Below are 12,885 nucleotides of genomic sequence, written 5' to 3'. Positions count from 1 at the left end.
AGCATAGTTGAATGTATAGGCTTTGTGTGCCTGGAGCTGGTGGGTGAGCTATTCAGGCCAGGACAGAAAGACTGTCTGTGTCTTAGCACATCATTCCTGGCTTGCTTTTTCCACAAAGAGCCACCTAAATTTTAAAGAACAGAGACAGCTTGTTGGAGTAGAGGAAAGAAATTCTGTAGCCCATTTTTTCTTTAGTATCTCTTGAATCTTTCTGAAATTCAGGATGTGGTCCCAAACATGCTGCTTTTTTTTCTTTCTTTTTTTTTTTTTCTTTTTCCTGCTTTCAAACCAAACAAAAGGGCCCAGCTATAGATAAGGATACAACAAGGAAGGTTAACCCTTGGGTTGCCAATAGCTTTTGGCTTTATTTCTAGCCTATCCCTATCCCTGTCTGGGAGTGTGACCGGATGGCACTGGCTCTCTTTCTTCTGAATGAAGAGAGACTTTAATGTCTTCCAGCAGGCTCATCAGATGGAGTGAAGAACTGCCAAGTTCCATCCGAGCTGTAGCCCCAGTTATTAAAACCAGGCCTGTGCCTTGAGGAGCCAGCAGATGAGACTGCGTGCAATTGGTTCCACGTTAGTTTTTCCTTGCAAAGCAGGGCAGCCCCTGTCCAGAGCAGCAATGCTGTCTTATCTGCTGGTTTCAGGCATATTTAACTAAGTCTTACAAGCCTTTCTGAGACCAAGCTGAAGTGAGAGCTAACAGGACACCATCTCCTCAGTCTGCACTTTTTAGCCCTAGGAAACCGAAGTAGGTGAATGTGCCACGTGCCATGCTAGTATGGTTGTGAGAATCCTAATGATAATTTTCTCAAGGGGAGATTTGTTAAGGCCCCCCAGCAGATGCCTGGAAGAAAGATTTCTGCAAGCCCCGGACTGTCAGCAGCTCCAACTTGCTTTTGGAAGCCCCATTCCAGCCCCGATCCAAAGAAAGCTCGCTCCTTCTCTGAACCCTAACCATAATTGCTCTTCTAAGCCATGGACAAGCTCTGCAGCCATGGCACAGATAAGTGATTTCTTCTAAGCCTGGCATCCCTCTTTGCTTTTGGCTGCCTCTTTTCAGTCCTATTCTAACTCCAGTTCTATGCTTTTTCTCTCTCTAAACCCTAACCATAATACTCTTCCTATCAAGAGATATCGCCTGGGAGCAATCTTTCTCTGCACAGTGACTGAGGGGTCCTTGTCTGTGATTTAGTAAAATAAACAAATAAATATAAGTAGCGTCAGGACAGAGAGAAAGTACAGGGCTGCAGTGTAGCAGGCTGCAAAAGAGAAGTTGGAATTAGCAACAAACTCGACTTGGGAGAAATACTTCATCTGGGCAATGCCTGGGGGACTTTTTCTAGCAATTCCCTGAAAAAGTATGGGATGAGGGAAAGAGAAAATATAGGTTTGCAATCAGAGTTGGACTGAAATGGGTCTACCAAACCAAGGTGGGAGGCAACCAAAAGAGCTGGGCTGGAAGAAGTCTAATCCTGGCGGTGGCTTGAGGGTCTTTTCTCATCACCTCAGCTAAAATTGACTGAACTGTGAGGTCATGTCACTGACCGCAGGCCAGACAAGGCTAGGAGAAAGCAGGAAAAGCTTCATGCTGCAAATGGAGATCACACATGCAGTAGTTCTGTGCATATGCTTGCATATGAGTGTCTGATGTGACCTCTGTCTTTGCTCTGGATCAGTCTAGAACACCAGAACATGGGGTTTTTGGAAAACCACTAACTGCATTCTATACCTGGGGGAGTGCAGAGCATTTGCCTATTTCCCAGTCTTTCTCTAGACACAGTCTTTAGAAGGAAGCAAGGCTGTCAGTCAGCTAGGAGGAGGAGATTTGGGAAAGCAAGGCTGCTGTTCTTTAATTGACATGCCATCTACATTGCCTGACCTCCCTGCAGCTGTGTGTCCTGCATCTAAAAGAGTGAATTTCTTGTATCATTTTGAGAAAATAAATGGGTTTGGTGGGAAGAAGCCTGGCTCAGAGATTGATGTTTTGGTGATTTTGTAATTTTTTTAAATTTTTTTTATTTTTTATTTTTTGGTAGATATACAAGTTGGGGTCTGGGCTGAACTTGCTGTAACTAAAGCTGAAAGACCTTTTGACTGAAGGCAGCCTGTATCCCAGGATCAAATACACAGTTCAGAGGAAGGGGGAAAAATGTTCACCAGCAGAATAGCACAAAGGAGGTTAGAGAGGTGGTGTGCTCCTGCTCAGATTTCATACAGGAGGGCTCTGCACTGTACCTTGCAGCTCCTTTTGAATGGATTATTCTGTATGCAGTGATACGCATTGTTGAGAATGACAGAGGCCAAGATGAGCAAGCCTTGGAGACTTTACTTTCTCAGCTATGATATGGATATTACTGGATCCAGATATTACAGGATAAACTAGGTTGAGAATGTTGTTCTTCCTTGGGTAATCGGTATCTGTAAGTCCTAGAAACCCTTTGATAGTGGTGAGCACCAAGTACAAGCAGTTCTGCTGTGCTGCTTTGCTTTACTCTGTCATGGCAACATGGATTACTTGATGAGATTACAAAGCAACCAGTGCAAAATGAGGAAGAGATTCATTCTCCTAGAATATAACTTCAGGAACATCTCTGTGAAAACTCATGAACAGATTAAAAACCAGTAAAACCTTTACTTTGAAAGAAAAACAATATTTACAGTGACAAAGATAAGTCGCTCCCACACTTCAGGGCATGCTCTCCTGCCAGGGTAAGGAGATAATTTCCTTCAAGATTCTCCATGGCCCTCCAGCTCTGATTATGCAGTGCAGTTGTGCAGGCTGGAGTGTAAGAAAGGTTTCTGTATTCTGACATGTAACAGTTTCTTAGGGTATGGAAAATGGGCTTCAGGATCCTTTTTGCATGTTTCATTCAGGGAGTTAACACTAATATCAGTGCTAGATTTTATTTCACCAAGGATTCAGAAGGGTTGCACTGAATTCAGAATGAAGGTAAAATTTGATATGAGATGTCCCTTGGAGGATAGTGAATGGCAGCAAGGAAACTTCTGCTGTGAGCCAGCCTGCCCCGAGTATAGCACTAAAATAGAAATGGGAAATAAGTTCATTAGTAGGAAGGAAAGGAGAGCCCTAAAAATGACCAAAATGACCAAAAGAAAGTGGTATATTCACACGCATGCATCATTAAACACTACTTGGCTGCTGTTTGTGGACAGAGTAACTTTGATATTGGATTCTGATGTTTTTTTCCAGATCTATATGACTGAGTGCTAAGTGCATGATCTAAAGCTCCTTGTTGATATCAGTGTAAATTTACCGGTTGCTTTGAGCAATGTTTGAGTAGAATTTCCTTTCTGAAGCTGAGTAAATCTTGGAATTCTCACACTTTCTAAATACCTAATCTCCAGAATGAGATTAATTTGTTTGCTGTCTTCCTTGACTCCTCCGTACCTTGTAGGGTGCTAGAAGTGGGATTTCAGAGCATGGCTCACAGGCTGTCCTTTTAGATGGAGTTATTTCCTAGTGGCAGTGATTGAACTTCTGGATCTCACAGCCTGAGTCTCTTCTGTGTTGTCAAAAAGATGTGACCCCAGTAGTGGCATTCGGCAGCTGGCATTGTCCAGGAACTCCAGTTTCATCAAAGAGTGAGCCAGTGCTTTCATACTTGCTGGTACAAGTCTGCAGTAGGTCTGACCTAATAACTACCTATGGCCAGCCTGCTTTTAGAGTATCTAATGCTGCTTATACTTCCAAAGTGCAGGAAGTAAGACTTTTTAATAGGAAAAGCGATGATTTTGTGCATACCTGTGTTTTATTTTTCTAATTTTCACTTGTTAATTTTAATTAAAGGAAAATAAATAGAAACCCAGAGCTTATCGTAGGTGGAGAGTGAGAGCAGTTTCACTCAAATAAGCCACTTTTGATGTGGACAACTATAATCTGTCATGCTGGCAATCTCCTTGCAGGGGTGTGCTAACTGTTAGGCTGGGCAACTGCAAACTACTAAGCAATAACTGTGTGAGTGGTGGGTACATGTAAAAAAAGCACTGTATCCCATGCCTCTGTTTTGGCATTCTTAAGACTGAAGATGCAATGGAAATGTAATTACTTAATTCAGGTTCAGCACAGCTGTAGATAACTATAAGCATAATCTCAACTCTACTTTCCTTGTGTATATTGAGGTATATACCATCTTAGGGCAAAGGGTAGTTTAAAGCACTCTTAAGCAGAAAAAAACAATCACACTTGGCATGTAATTGTACTTGTTTATAAAACCCTTTTATTCTTCAGAGTCCGTTAAAAACTGGACCTTTGTGCAGGTTCATCCAGTCCATACGAAATAATTTCCCTCATTATTCACCCTGAGCAATAGCTCATGAAGAGTTGTAGCTAACATTGTAGCTAACACCCGAATGTCTCCCTTGTTCTCTTTTGCAGGCATCTTTGGACAGCGATTGGAGGACACTGTGCAGTACGAGAGGAAGTATGGCCAGCGGTTAGCCCCACTGCTGGTGGAACAGTGTGTGGATTTTATTCGGGAGCGAGGACTTACAGAGGAGGGACTCTTTCGGATGCCTGGCCAAGCCAACCTTGTCAAAGATTTGCAGGATTCTTTTGACTGTGGAGAGAAGCCACTCTTTGACAGGTGAGTTGACATCAGCAAATTCAGATTGTTTTACTTGTGGCATGTAAAGTCTGGCAGGAGCAGCCTGATGGTGGCTATCTTAGTTACACGTTCTCTTCATTCAGAGAGTTGCTGGGCCTTTCTCCTGCTGATTTTGATTGTTGAGCCTACATTTGGTTCAGTGCTTGAGCAGGGAGAGAAATTGAGCTGAGCGTAAGCACATCTTGAAAGCCATTGCTAGATGTAGGTACAGCCTACTCAGCAGCTGGGGGATCCCACCATAAAAATACATAGGGCAGTAGTATCTTACTTCTTTCAGATGTTACATTTCCCTCTTGCTCTGTAGTGAATCTGTCCAGGGGAAAAATCTCAACTCTTATCCTTTCTTTGTCACCAGGTTTCAGAATAGTCACCAAGATTTTACACATCTTTCCCTGGCTGTTTTATGTGTAATGTATGGAGTTGATCAGCATGTCATAGCCAAGTATTTTCTGATCACAGAATTCTAGGCCAAAATGAATTCTTTTTTGGTCAAGAATTTCAGCGTCTGAGGAGGAACATTTATTTCAAAGTTGAATATATTGTAGGGACACCTGTGTTCTGTTTTGATTTTTCAGTAAAACTGAAGTCAGATGTTTCCAAAAGAAAAATGACCATTTCCCATTTTAATTCCCTCTGTAAATATGTTGATGCAATCACTCCTTGTGTGGTATAGAAAAACAGTAGCTGCCTTTTGGTCTCACTGTCCATGCCAGTGTCAGGGACCAGTGAGAGCCAGTTATTCTGCAAGGGAAGGTGACTCAGGAGCCAAGAGCATTAACAAGCATCCAGAGCCCACTCCCGTCATACCTGAGCCAGGTACTCAAGGCAGATGCAGAGAGAGCACTGAGGCTCAGGCACAGTCTCATGATCAGCAGGCAAGTCCATATTGATGAAGTCCAAGGTCAGGCTGGAAGGTAGAGCTTGATGATCCGTGAGGTCCCTTCTAACTCAAGCCATTCTATGAGACTATGAATTTCATCCTTGAGTCAGTGTCTTGGTCCGGTTAACAGGGTGTGTGGCCAGTCAGTTATGGCTGAGAGGCTGTTGGCTGCCACAGAAAGAGCTCTAAGTTCAGCCAGGGAATAGGACATCTCTCAGCCGCACTATCTCTACCTTGAGCCCAGTCAAATAATCAGGAGGGTGGATGCTCTCAGGCCCTTGCAGCCATATCCTGTCTATCCTCTGTAACTGCCATTTCTTTCCCTCTCTCATGTGCACACATGCTACCCAGAATGATGGTTAGCATTGTGCTGACCTGAAGAGCCCTTTGAGAATTTTGCCTTGACCCTGGAAGAGTACTGGAACTTCAGCGGTGCTTGGATCCAAGGGCATTGCATAAATTGGGACATTGCATAGATCTATTATACGTCCAAGAGTGGGATCAGATCTGAGATCTTTACTTGGAGACCAGGGTCCATTTCTTGCCAAAACTCCCTAGGACAGATTTCCCAGGTGGCACTGGCAGTTTTTGGTATGTCAGCATATTAACTCAGAGAATCACTTTCCTGTGGATCTGCAGCCAATCTTGACATTGCCAGTGCTGTACCAATCTACTGCTGCAGGAAGTAGTACTGCTCTCCTGCATGATAGCATTGGGTTTGCACTCATCCTGGGAAGAATATCCTTCGAGTTTATTGTGAACATTCTTCTAATTCTTCCCTCCCCTCTACTTCCCAGGCCACCCATCCTTCTTTCTTTGATTTTTAACCACAGTCTGTATTTGCTCCCTAAATGGAAGCGTTGAGATATTTTCATGAAAAAAAAATAGCTGAAACCCTCAAACTGTCTCACTTCATCTTTTCTTAAAATCTTTTTTTTTTTTTAACTAAACGTCTGGATGCTGTGGTTCAGAGTTAGAATTGTCTAAATTCATGTGGAAGTGAACAGAGTTGTTTTCTGTAAATGTGATATCCATATCCTTGAACTCAACATTGCTTGATCTTCCAAATGCTAAAGCCTACCTGCCCCATGATAGATCTCCAATGATTGATAATTAAAATATATTTACTTTTAAAAGGCTTGGGTTTTCAGTTTGAATTTTAAATGCATGTGTAGGTATTTAATGAAAAGCCAGGTGTTGCAGTTGGAAGCACCTATTGCAGTCTACTCCTATCACATATCCGTGTCACTGACATTTTAGCTGAATTTCATCTGGCCATGCTGGTGCAACAGTAAACTCCAACCAGGGGACCTGAAGTTGTAACATGTGGGCTCTGCTGCTGAGTGATAATCATATCCACCATTCATGTCTGAAACTCATACAAAAAGAATTAAGGTTAATTGACATCATTAGCAAAATATTTGTAATCAACTGAAGAAAACTCTGATATTCTCAGATGTGATAGTTATTGAATAGAAATAGCAAAATTAGTAGGAAGTGGTCAAATATTGGTACTTATTAAACTACCAGCAGCTCATTCTGGTAGTTTTTCCAGTTTTCAAAAAAAAATAATTCTGAAGTTTTCCAGTTATGTTTCTAATATCAGTCAGTATGCATGCCTGTGTATTTTTCTCCTTTCCCAACAGTTTGGAAATTATTGGCAAGCTTCAGTAAAATAACAAGGGGTTGGAGGTTCCTTAAGAGAATTGAATCCAATGCTCTTATCAGAACAGAATAAAAATAGAAGTGCAAGTCCTTGTGTATTTTGTTCTTGCACTGGCCTCTTGCAGCTGCAAAATATTTTGTAGAGTTCATTGCACTTCAAAACACTGTTTAAAAACATCCTGAAGAGAAGAGATTCAGCTTTTAAAGAAGTGAGAATTTGAGGCTGTGTTGTTTACTGGTGTGTTTTTCTCAGAATTCTCTAAAGAGTGTCAGGGCAGTGGTGGCAAGTGGAGAGCTGGTGACACAAACTGTTGAGATTTCTAGTATTTGCAAAGATAAACAGAGCTGTACAGTAGGAAACTTGGAATGAGGCACTGTCACAAAACAGAAATTGGATAGGTAATGTAAAGGGAAGAACAGGTGCATCTTCATCATGGCATTTGGTACCTCAAGCCCTAGTTTGAAAGTAAAGGATAGAGAAGAAGGAAAAGAAGCTCCTGCAGTGGAAGACTATCAGGCAGAAGGATTCAGTTAGGGGATCAGAGATTGTTTGATTGCATGAGAGTACAGAGATTTGTTGTCAGAACTGTGTGATCACTGTGTTCTGCATTGCACGCCTTCCTGACCACACTGAGGAACCACAGCACCACCCTACCTTGAGCAGGATGGAGCATCCCTTCACTGCTCACGTTGCTTGAGATGCATTCTTATTTTGACGGAGGGGAGATTTTCCTGGTCCCCAGGTAGACCGTAATGCTTCATACAGACGTGTAGCAGAATTATTCCACTTTGTGTACATACCTTGTCCCTAAGAGGGACTTTGATCCACCCTGCCTGAAGGCATCAGGCTTTAGGGCAGTGTGGGTGTCTAAATTTCCTTCCTTCTTCTGTATTGCAGCAACACGGATGTTCACACTGTGGCGTCCCTCCTGAAGCTTTACCTCCGAGAGCTGCCAGAGCCTGTCATCCCCTTTGCCAAATACGAAGACTTTCTTTCTTGTGGACAGCTACTCTCAAAAGATGAGGGAGAGGTCAGTGGTTATTCTAATCTGCCTCCTTTTACCTTGAGGGTTGTTTCCAAGACCCAGTACAATACAGCTTCCATCTCATCACTTTTCAGTCCTAATTTAAAATCAGTGAAGTTCCTGGGAACCTTCTCCTGAATCTTCCTGAAACTATGAACTGGCATAAGTATCACAGGCTCCTGCTTGAAGCAGGAGCTATTTTGAAGTCAGTCTTGTAGCCTAGTGCTTCTCTCATCTGAACAGTGGTGTTCTATAGCATTATCAGTAAGAGGTGCAAGGTGTGAGATCTGGGTTCCTTTTCCAGCTTTGCTGTTGACTCATTAGCAGGTTTTCTGAAGTCACTCTCCTTTCTGTGTTTTCAATGTCATATATGGAAACAGCATATTCTGCCTTCCAGAGTTGTTGAATGAGATGTTGATTGGCATAATGGTCTTTGTATTTTTTGGAGGATAGACACTATAAAAGAACACAGTACAATACTATCCTAAATTGGGGGAAGTAAAGCTATGAATACTTTTCCAGTACCTTCAGTTCTTCCATTTGGTTTCCTCAGAGAAACCTCAAGTCTGTGGCAATCGTGGAAATTTTGATTCAGCTCTCGCAAGAATAATTTACAATGTGATTGATTGATCTGTTCTATCCATATTGCTCCCTGTGTGGCGATGTCTGAGCTCTTTGCTGACTGCAAGGGCACGTTGAATCTGGTCTAATGTGGGTGGAACTGTGCTGCCTTCTAAAGTGAGGTTTAGATTGTAAGCCTTATTACTTATGTCAGCTAAAGAAGCGAAGGCCTGAGGGCTTGTAAGTTGCAGACACATTTCTGTCCTTTTCTGCGTGTGGCCTCAAGGGTATTCTTACATCTCTGTCTCTAGTGGGGACTGTAACAGCTGTTCTTTGCTGAGAGCCCGGTTCACCTTTAGTTGAAGTGGCTTTGGGAAAGTTGAGTCCTTGATGATGCCCATAAGAAGATGCTTGTTTGCATGCATCAAATGCAGCATATCTGATAATATATAAGGGGGTTTTAAGGGCAGAAGGCAAGTTTGGTACCATCTGTACACACACAATCCATTCTCTAGCCATCTCTGAGGAAGCAATTATCTGTAGTATTTGTGCATGACACAGTATAACACTGCACACTGATAAGCATTTGTGTCCTGGACACAGCTGCATCAGTGTGTCAATGCACTAGCGTTGTCTCTTAAATGGTGCATGTATGTGACTACTGGCTCCAAAACTTGCTCGTATATTAAGAGCCAATGCAGTCATAGCTGGAGGGTGCTATGTTACAGACAGCAGAAAGGCTGATCTCGTGAGAAACAGCAGCATTCCTAAGGCAGTGGAGCTGGTTTCATTTTGGTCATACAGAGTGCAGACTGGGAAGTTTTGAATCCATTAAGCACTATTGCACAAGAGTAAAGGCAGTGCCAAGTTGGGCAAACATAATTGTATAGCATTGCTCAGCTTATTAATGATGTAGTTTTGTATTTTGCCTGATTTTGCCTACACAGGTTGCAGCAGTTTGGGAAGCAGCATCTGTGTTAGTTTTGTGGGAGCAAGGCCAGGTTGAAATGAGTTGTAGTGAAAGCATTGTTCTCTTTGGATTAGAAAGGAGATGAGGAGGACCAGATAGCTGAAATGAAAACTTAGAAAATATAGTACTGCTGATAGCACAATGTTGTCTCATTAAAATCACAGCAGTAAACAACCATTCCTTTGGTCAGGAAAATCTGGAACCTCAACAAGGGCTGTTTACTTTTTTTTGAAAGGTGGAGTGCACGCACCAAGGGTGGAGAGGCTGTACGTGCGCAGTAGCACGTGGAACAGAGTCATACCCGCCTGTAGGGCTTGCCTTGCCTCCCACATGGAAAGTCCCACTGCTGAAAAATGTGGTTTCATTGAAATTCAGAAAATTTCAAAGTCAAATGTTTCATTTTGAAAATATAATAATAATTAAATATATATATACACATATACATATACATATATATATATATATATACACACACCTTGAAACAAAATTCAAACCATTGTTTGAAGGAATGTTTTGTTCTAATTTTTCATACGGAAGTTTTGAATGAGACATTTAGACTCAATTATGATTTTCTTTAGTTGTAACCTCCCCAAATAAAACCAGAATTACTTAAAGCAAAATAGCAATTCAGATAAAAGAGTTGGCACTTCATACTGCTACACTGTGAACATAGATAGGAACTCTCATGACCTTAGCTTGGCCTAATCTCCATTTGTATCAAAAAAATACCCCAGCATCCATTTTTCTTTCGTTGCTGTTCATGTTCATTCATCACCCAACTAAACTTTGGTGCTGGAATGCAAACAGAAACTTAATTAAGCCTTTGAGCTGTGCTGAGGCCTCCAGGTATCTCAGCAGCACTGCAGCATTAAAAGAAGATTGGATTCTGATCCCAGTTGGTTGTGAGGAAGAGATTTACGAAGGAATGAAAGATCTTCAAATCTTGAAAAACTCATTTGAGTCTGAGCTGATGTGGCAGTATTTTAGCCTTCCCTGATGACTGTACTCTAGAGATGCCCTCAGTAGTTCAGTGGACTAAGCCAGTAGCTTTGGGATTTTAGAAAGAACTGAATTTGGGTGAACATTTGAAGTGCTGCCAGTTTTCTAGCCAGTCTAGTCCAGAACTAGCCCTGTTAGTGCTGATCTCTTACACACATTGCAAAACCCTTGGTTATAGGAACCCTCCTTGGAAAAGCATGTATTTGTGGTAAATAAGGCAGCATTTTTTAAGGAGTTAAGAGTTACTATTGCAGAGTACCATCATGGTGAATGGCAGCACAGTGCCTCTACTGTTTGCTTGGCTGCAGCCATACACCACGACCTGTACTGTGTTAGCTGGTAACACTGCAGCAGTTTCTAGCTCGCATTTTCCTTGTTGCTTTACCGTGGTTTCACCAACTCAGCTTCCTGGCATTTGTTGGTCAGGTTGGTGGGCAGAAATATGGAAGCTTTCTTTCTTTCTTTTTCTTTTTCTTCTTTTTTTCAAACCTGATAAGTATTTGTACCAGAATGAATCTAAAAGATCCTCTCATTGTAATCCCACATTTGTGATTCCTTGTGACAGAGCATGGATGATAAAAATCTACAACCTTTTTTTCCTTCAGATAGGGCTTGTACCTTTAGATCATACTTCCAGCTGCCTGCATGTTCTGTTACAAAGCACCTCTTTGCATCCAGTGAAGCTGTAACATTTTAATTCAGAGCACTTGAAACACAGTGCCAAATGTCATTCTGATTTCTGTATTTGAAATAAATTGGGTTACAGAGCAAAACTCAAGAGGTTTGTTAGCTCAACTGTATCTAGTTCAAACAGCTCACTTGAAAGCTGGATGACCTGAAAAACTGACTTAAACCTTCACATCAATAGAAGTTTTCCTTGATTCAAATGTCTTCAGAAGTTCAAGAAAGATGTTTGAGATTTTCAAGAGACCGCTCTTTTATTGGAGTCTCCATTGTTGTCACTGTTAACTGGAGTAATTTTTACCTGGAGGAATTAAAAAAGACTTACTGCTTTTAAGAGTTCTTTTTTAAAGTTCAGTTTTTTATTAGTTGGACTCTTTCTGTTTGCTGGCAAATTCAGAAGAAATAATTGTTTACTTTCAGGACATTAAGGATGGAGGCAGGAATGCAGACTGCTTTCTGGATCTTTCAGACCTATCTGGAGCAGAGGAATCATGAGGATCTTGCAAGAGGCTGCCCAACAGAATCCCCTCCCTGACATTCATTACAAAATGGAGGAAAGCTGGAAATGAATGTCCAAATGCAGTTATCTGGCTTGGAACCAGCTATTTCTGAAACTTCTCTAGCAGTCCTCCCTTGTTAGTTAACAGCTATTACTCTTCACAGACGTGTTTGGATATCTATCTTCACACAGGGATGGTAGTCTCAAAAAATGAGCAAACCTTCAGAGTAACTGCAGCATTGAAAGGAATGAGTAAATGATGGTGGGACTGCAGCAGGACAATAGCCTTCTGAGTCAGAGATTTTCATATGATGATTTAAGTAGCTTCAGGGTTTTAAGTCATTTGTCAGGCAGATTTCTCATCTTACATATTAATGTAAAGGCAGAAAGTTTATGAGGAAGTACGTCACAGCTCAGAATGACTGCAAATGGAAGTAATTAAAAAGGAGGTATCTGAACTGAAATGTTGTCAGCTTCTTAAAGAAAAATTCTTCTCTGCTCAGTTTGGCATTACTGCACCTTGTTTATGGTACGTTCAGTGCCTCTGAAGTTTTGAATAGGCAGGGTGCTGGAAAGGCATATTTGCTGGTCCACTTATACCAGTATATCCGTGAGCAGACTGAAGACCAGCAGGCTTCCCTAGATAAAGGTTTTTACATTAAACCATTACAGCTGACAAGAGGATTTGCACCGATTTAGAACACTGAATCAAGTTCTGGATGTGGGGGTTTCAGTACTTCAGTCCGTGATTTGACTTCAGGAATTCTGCAGCCATTTTCTCTTGGACAAAAGCTTTTCTTGATGCTTGGGGAATAAGCATTGCTGACTTGGTGGTTTGCAGAGGGGGTGGTTTTCCTTTTGTTGTAGATGGACAGCCCAGCTATTTTTGGTTTATTTTCTTTCTCTGTCTTTTAGAATTTTTAAGGAAAAATATTTTTGTTTGTTTGTTTTTGTTTGTTTGTTTGTTTTTTG

The 12,885-nt window shown here is 41.6% G+C and overlaps 1 protein-coding gene across 6 annotated transcripts in view; it reads left to right on the top strand.

Annotated features, from left to right (window-relative positions):
• Positions 1-12,885, top strand: part of ARHGAP22 (Rho GTPase activating protein 22) — a 117,751-nt gene that overhangs the window by 94,343 nt on the left and 10,523 nt on the right. For all 6 annotated transcript variants that reach the window (XM_010714469.3, XM_019617625.2, XM_019617624.2 and 3 more), the window contains 2 exons: positions 4,402-4,609; positions 8,074-8,206. In XM_010714469.3, the coding sequence (XP_010712771.1) occupies positions 4,402-4,609; positions 8,074-8,206 (341 nt within the window). The remainder of the gene's footprint in view (positions 1-4,401; positions 4,610-8,073; positions 8,207-12,885) is intronic.

The sequence above is a fragment of the Meleagris gallopavo genome, chromosome 8 (assembly GCF_000146605.3).
Source record: "Meleagris gallopavo isolate NT-WF06-2002-E0010 breed Aviagen turkey brand Nicholas breeding stock chromosome 8, Turkey_5.1, whole genome shotgun sequence".
Classification (NCBI taxonomy): domain Eukaryota; kingdom Metazoa; phylum Chordata; class Aves; order Galliformes; family Phasianidae; genus Meleagris; species Meleagris gallopavo.
The sequence above is the reverse complement of the archived record's forward strand: the minus strand, read 5'-3'. Positions and strand labels throughout refer to the sequence as shown.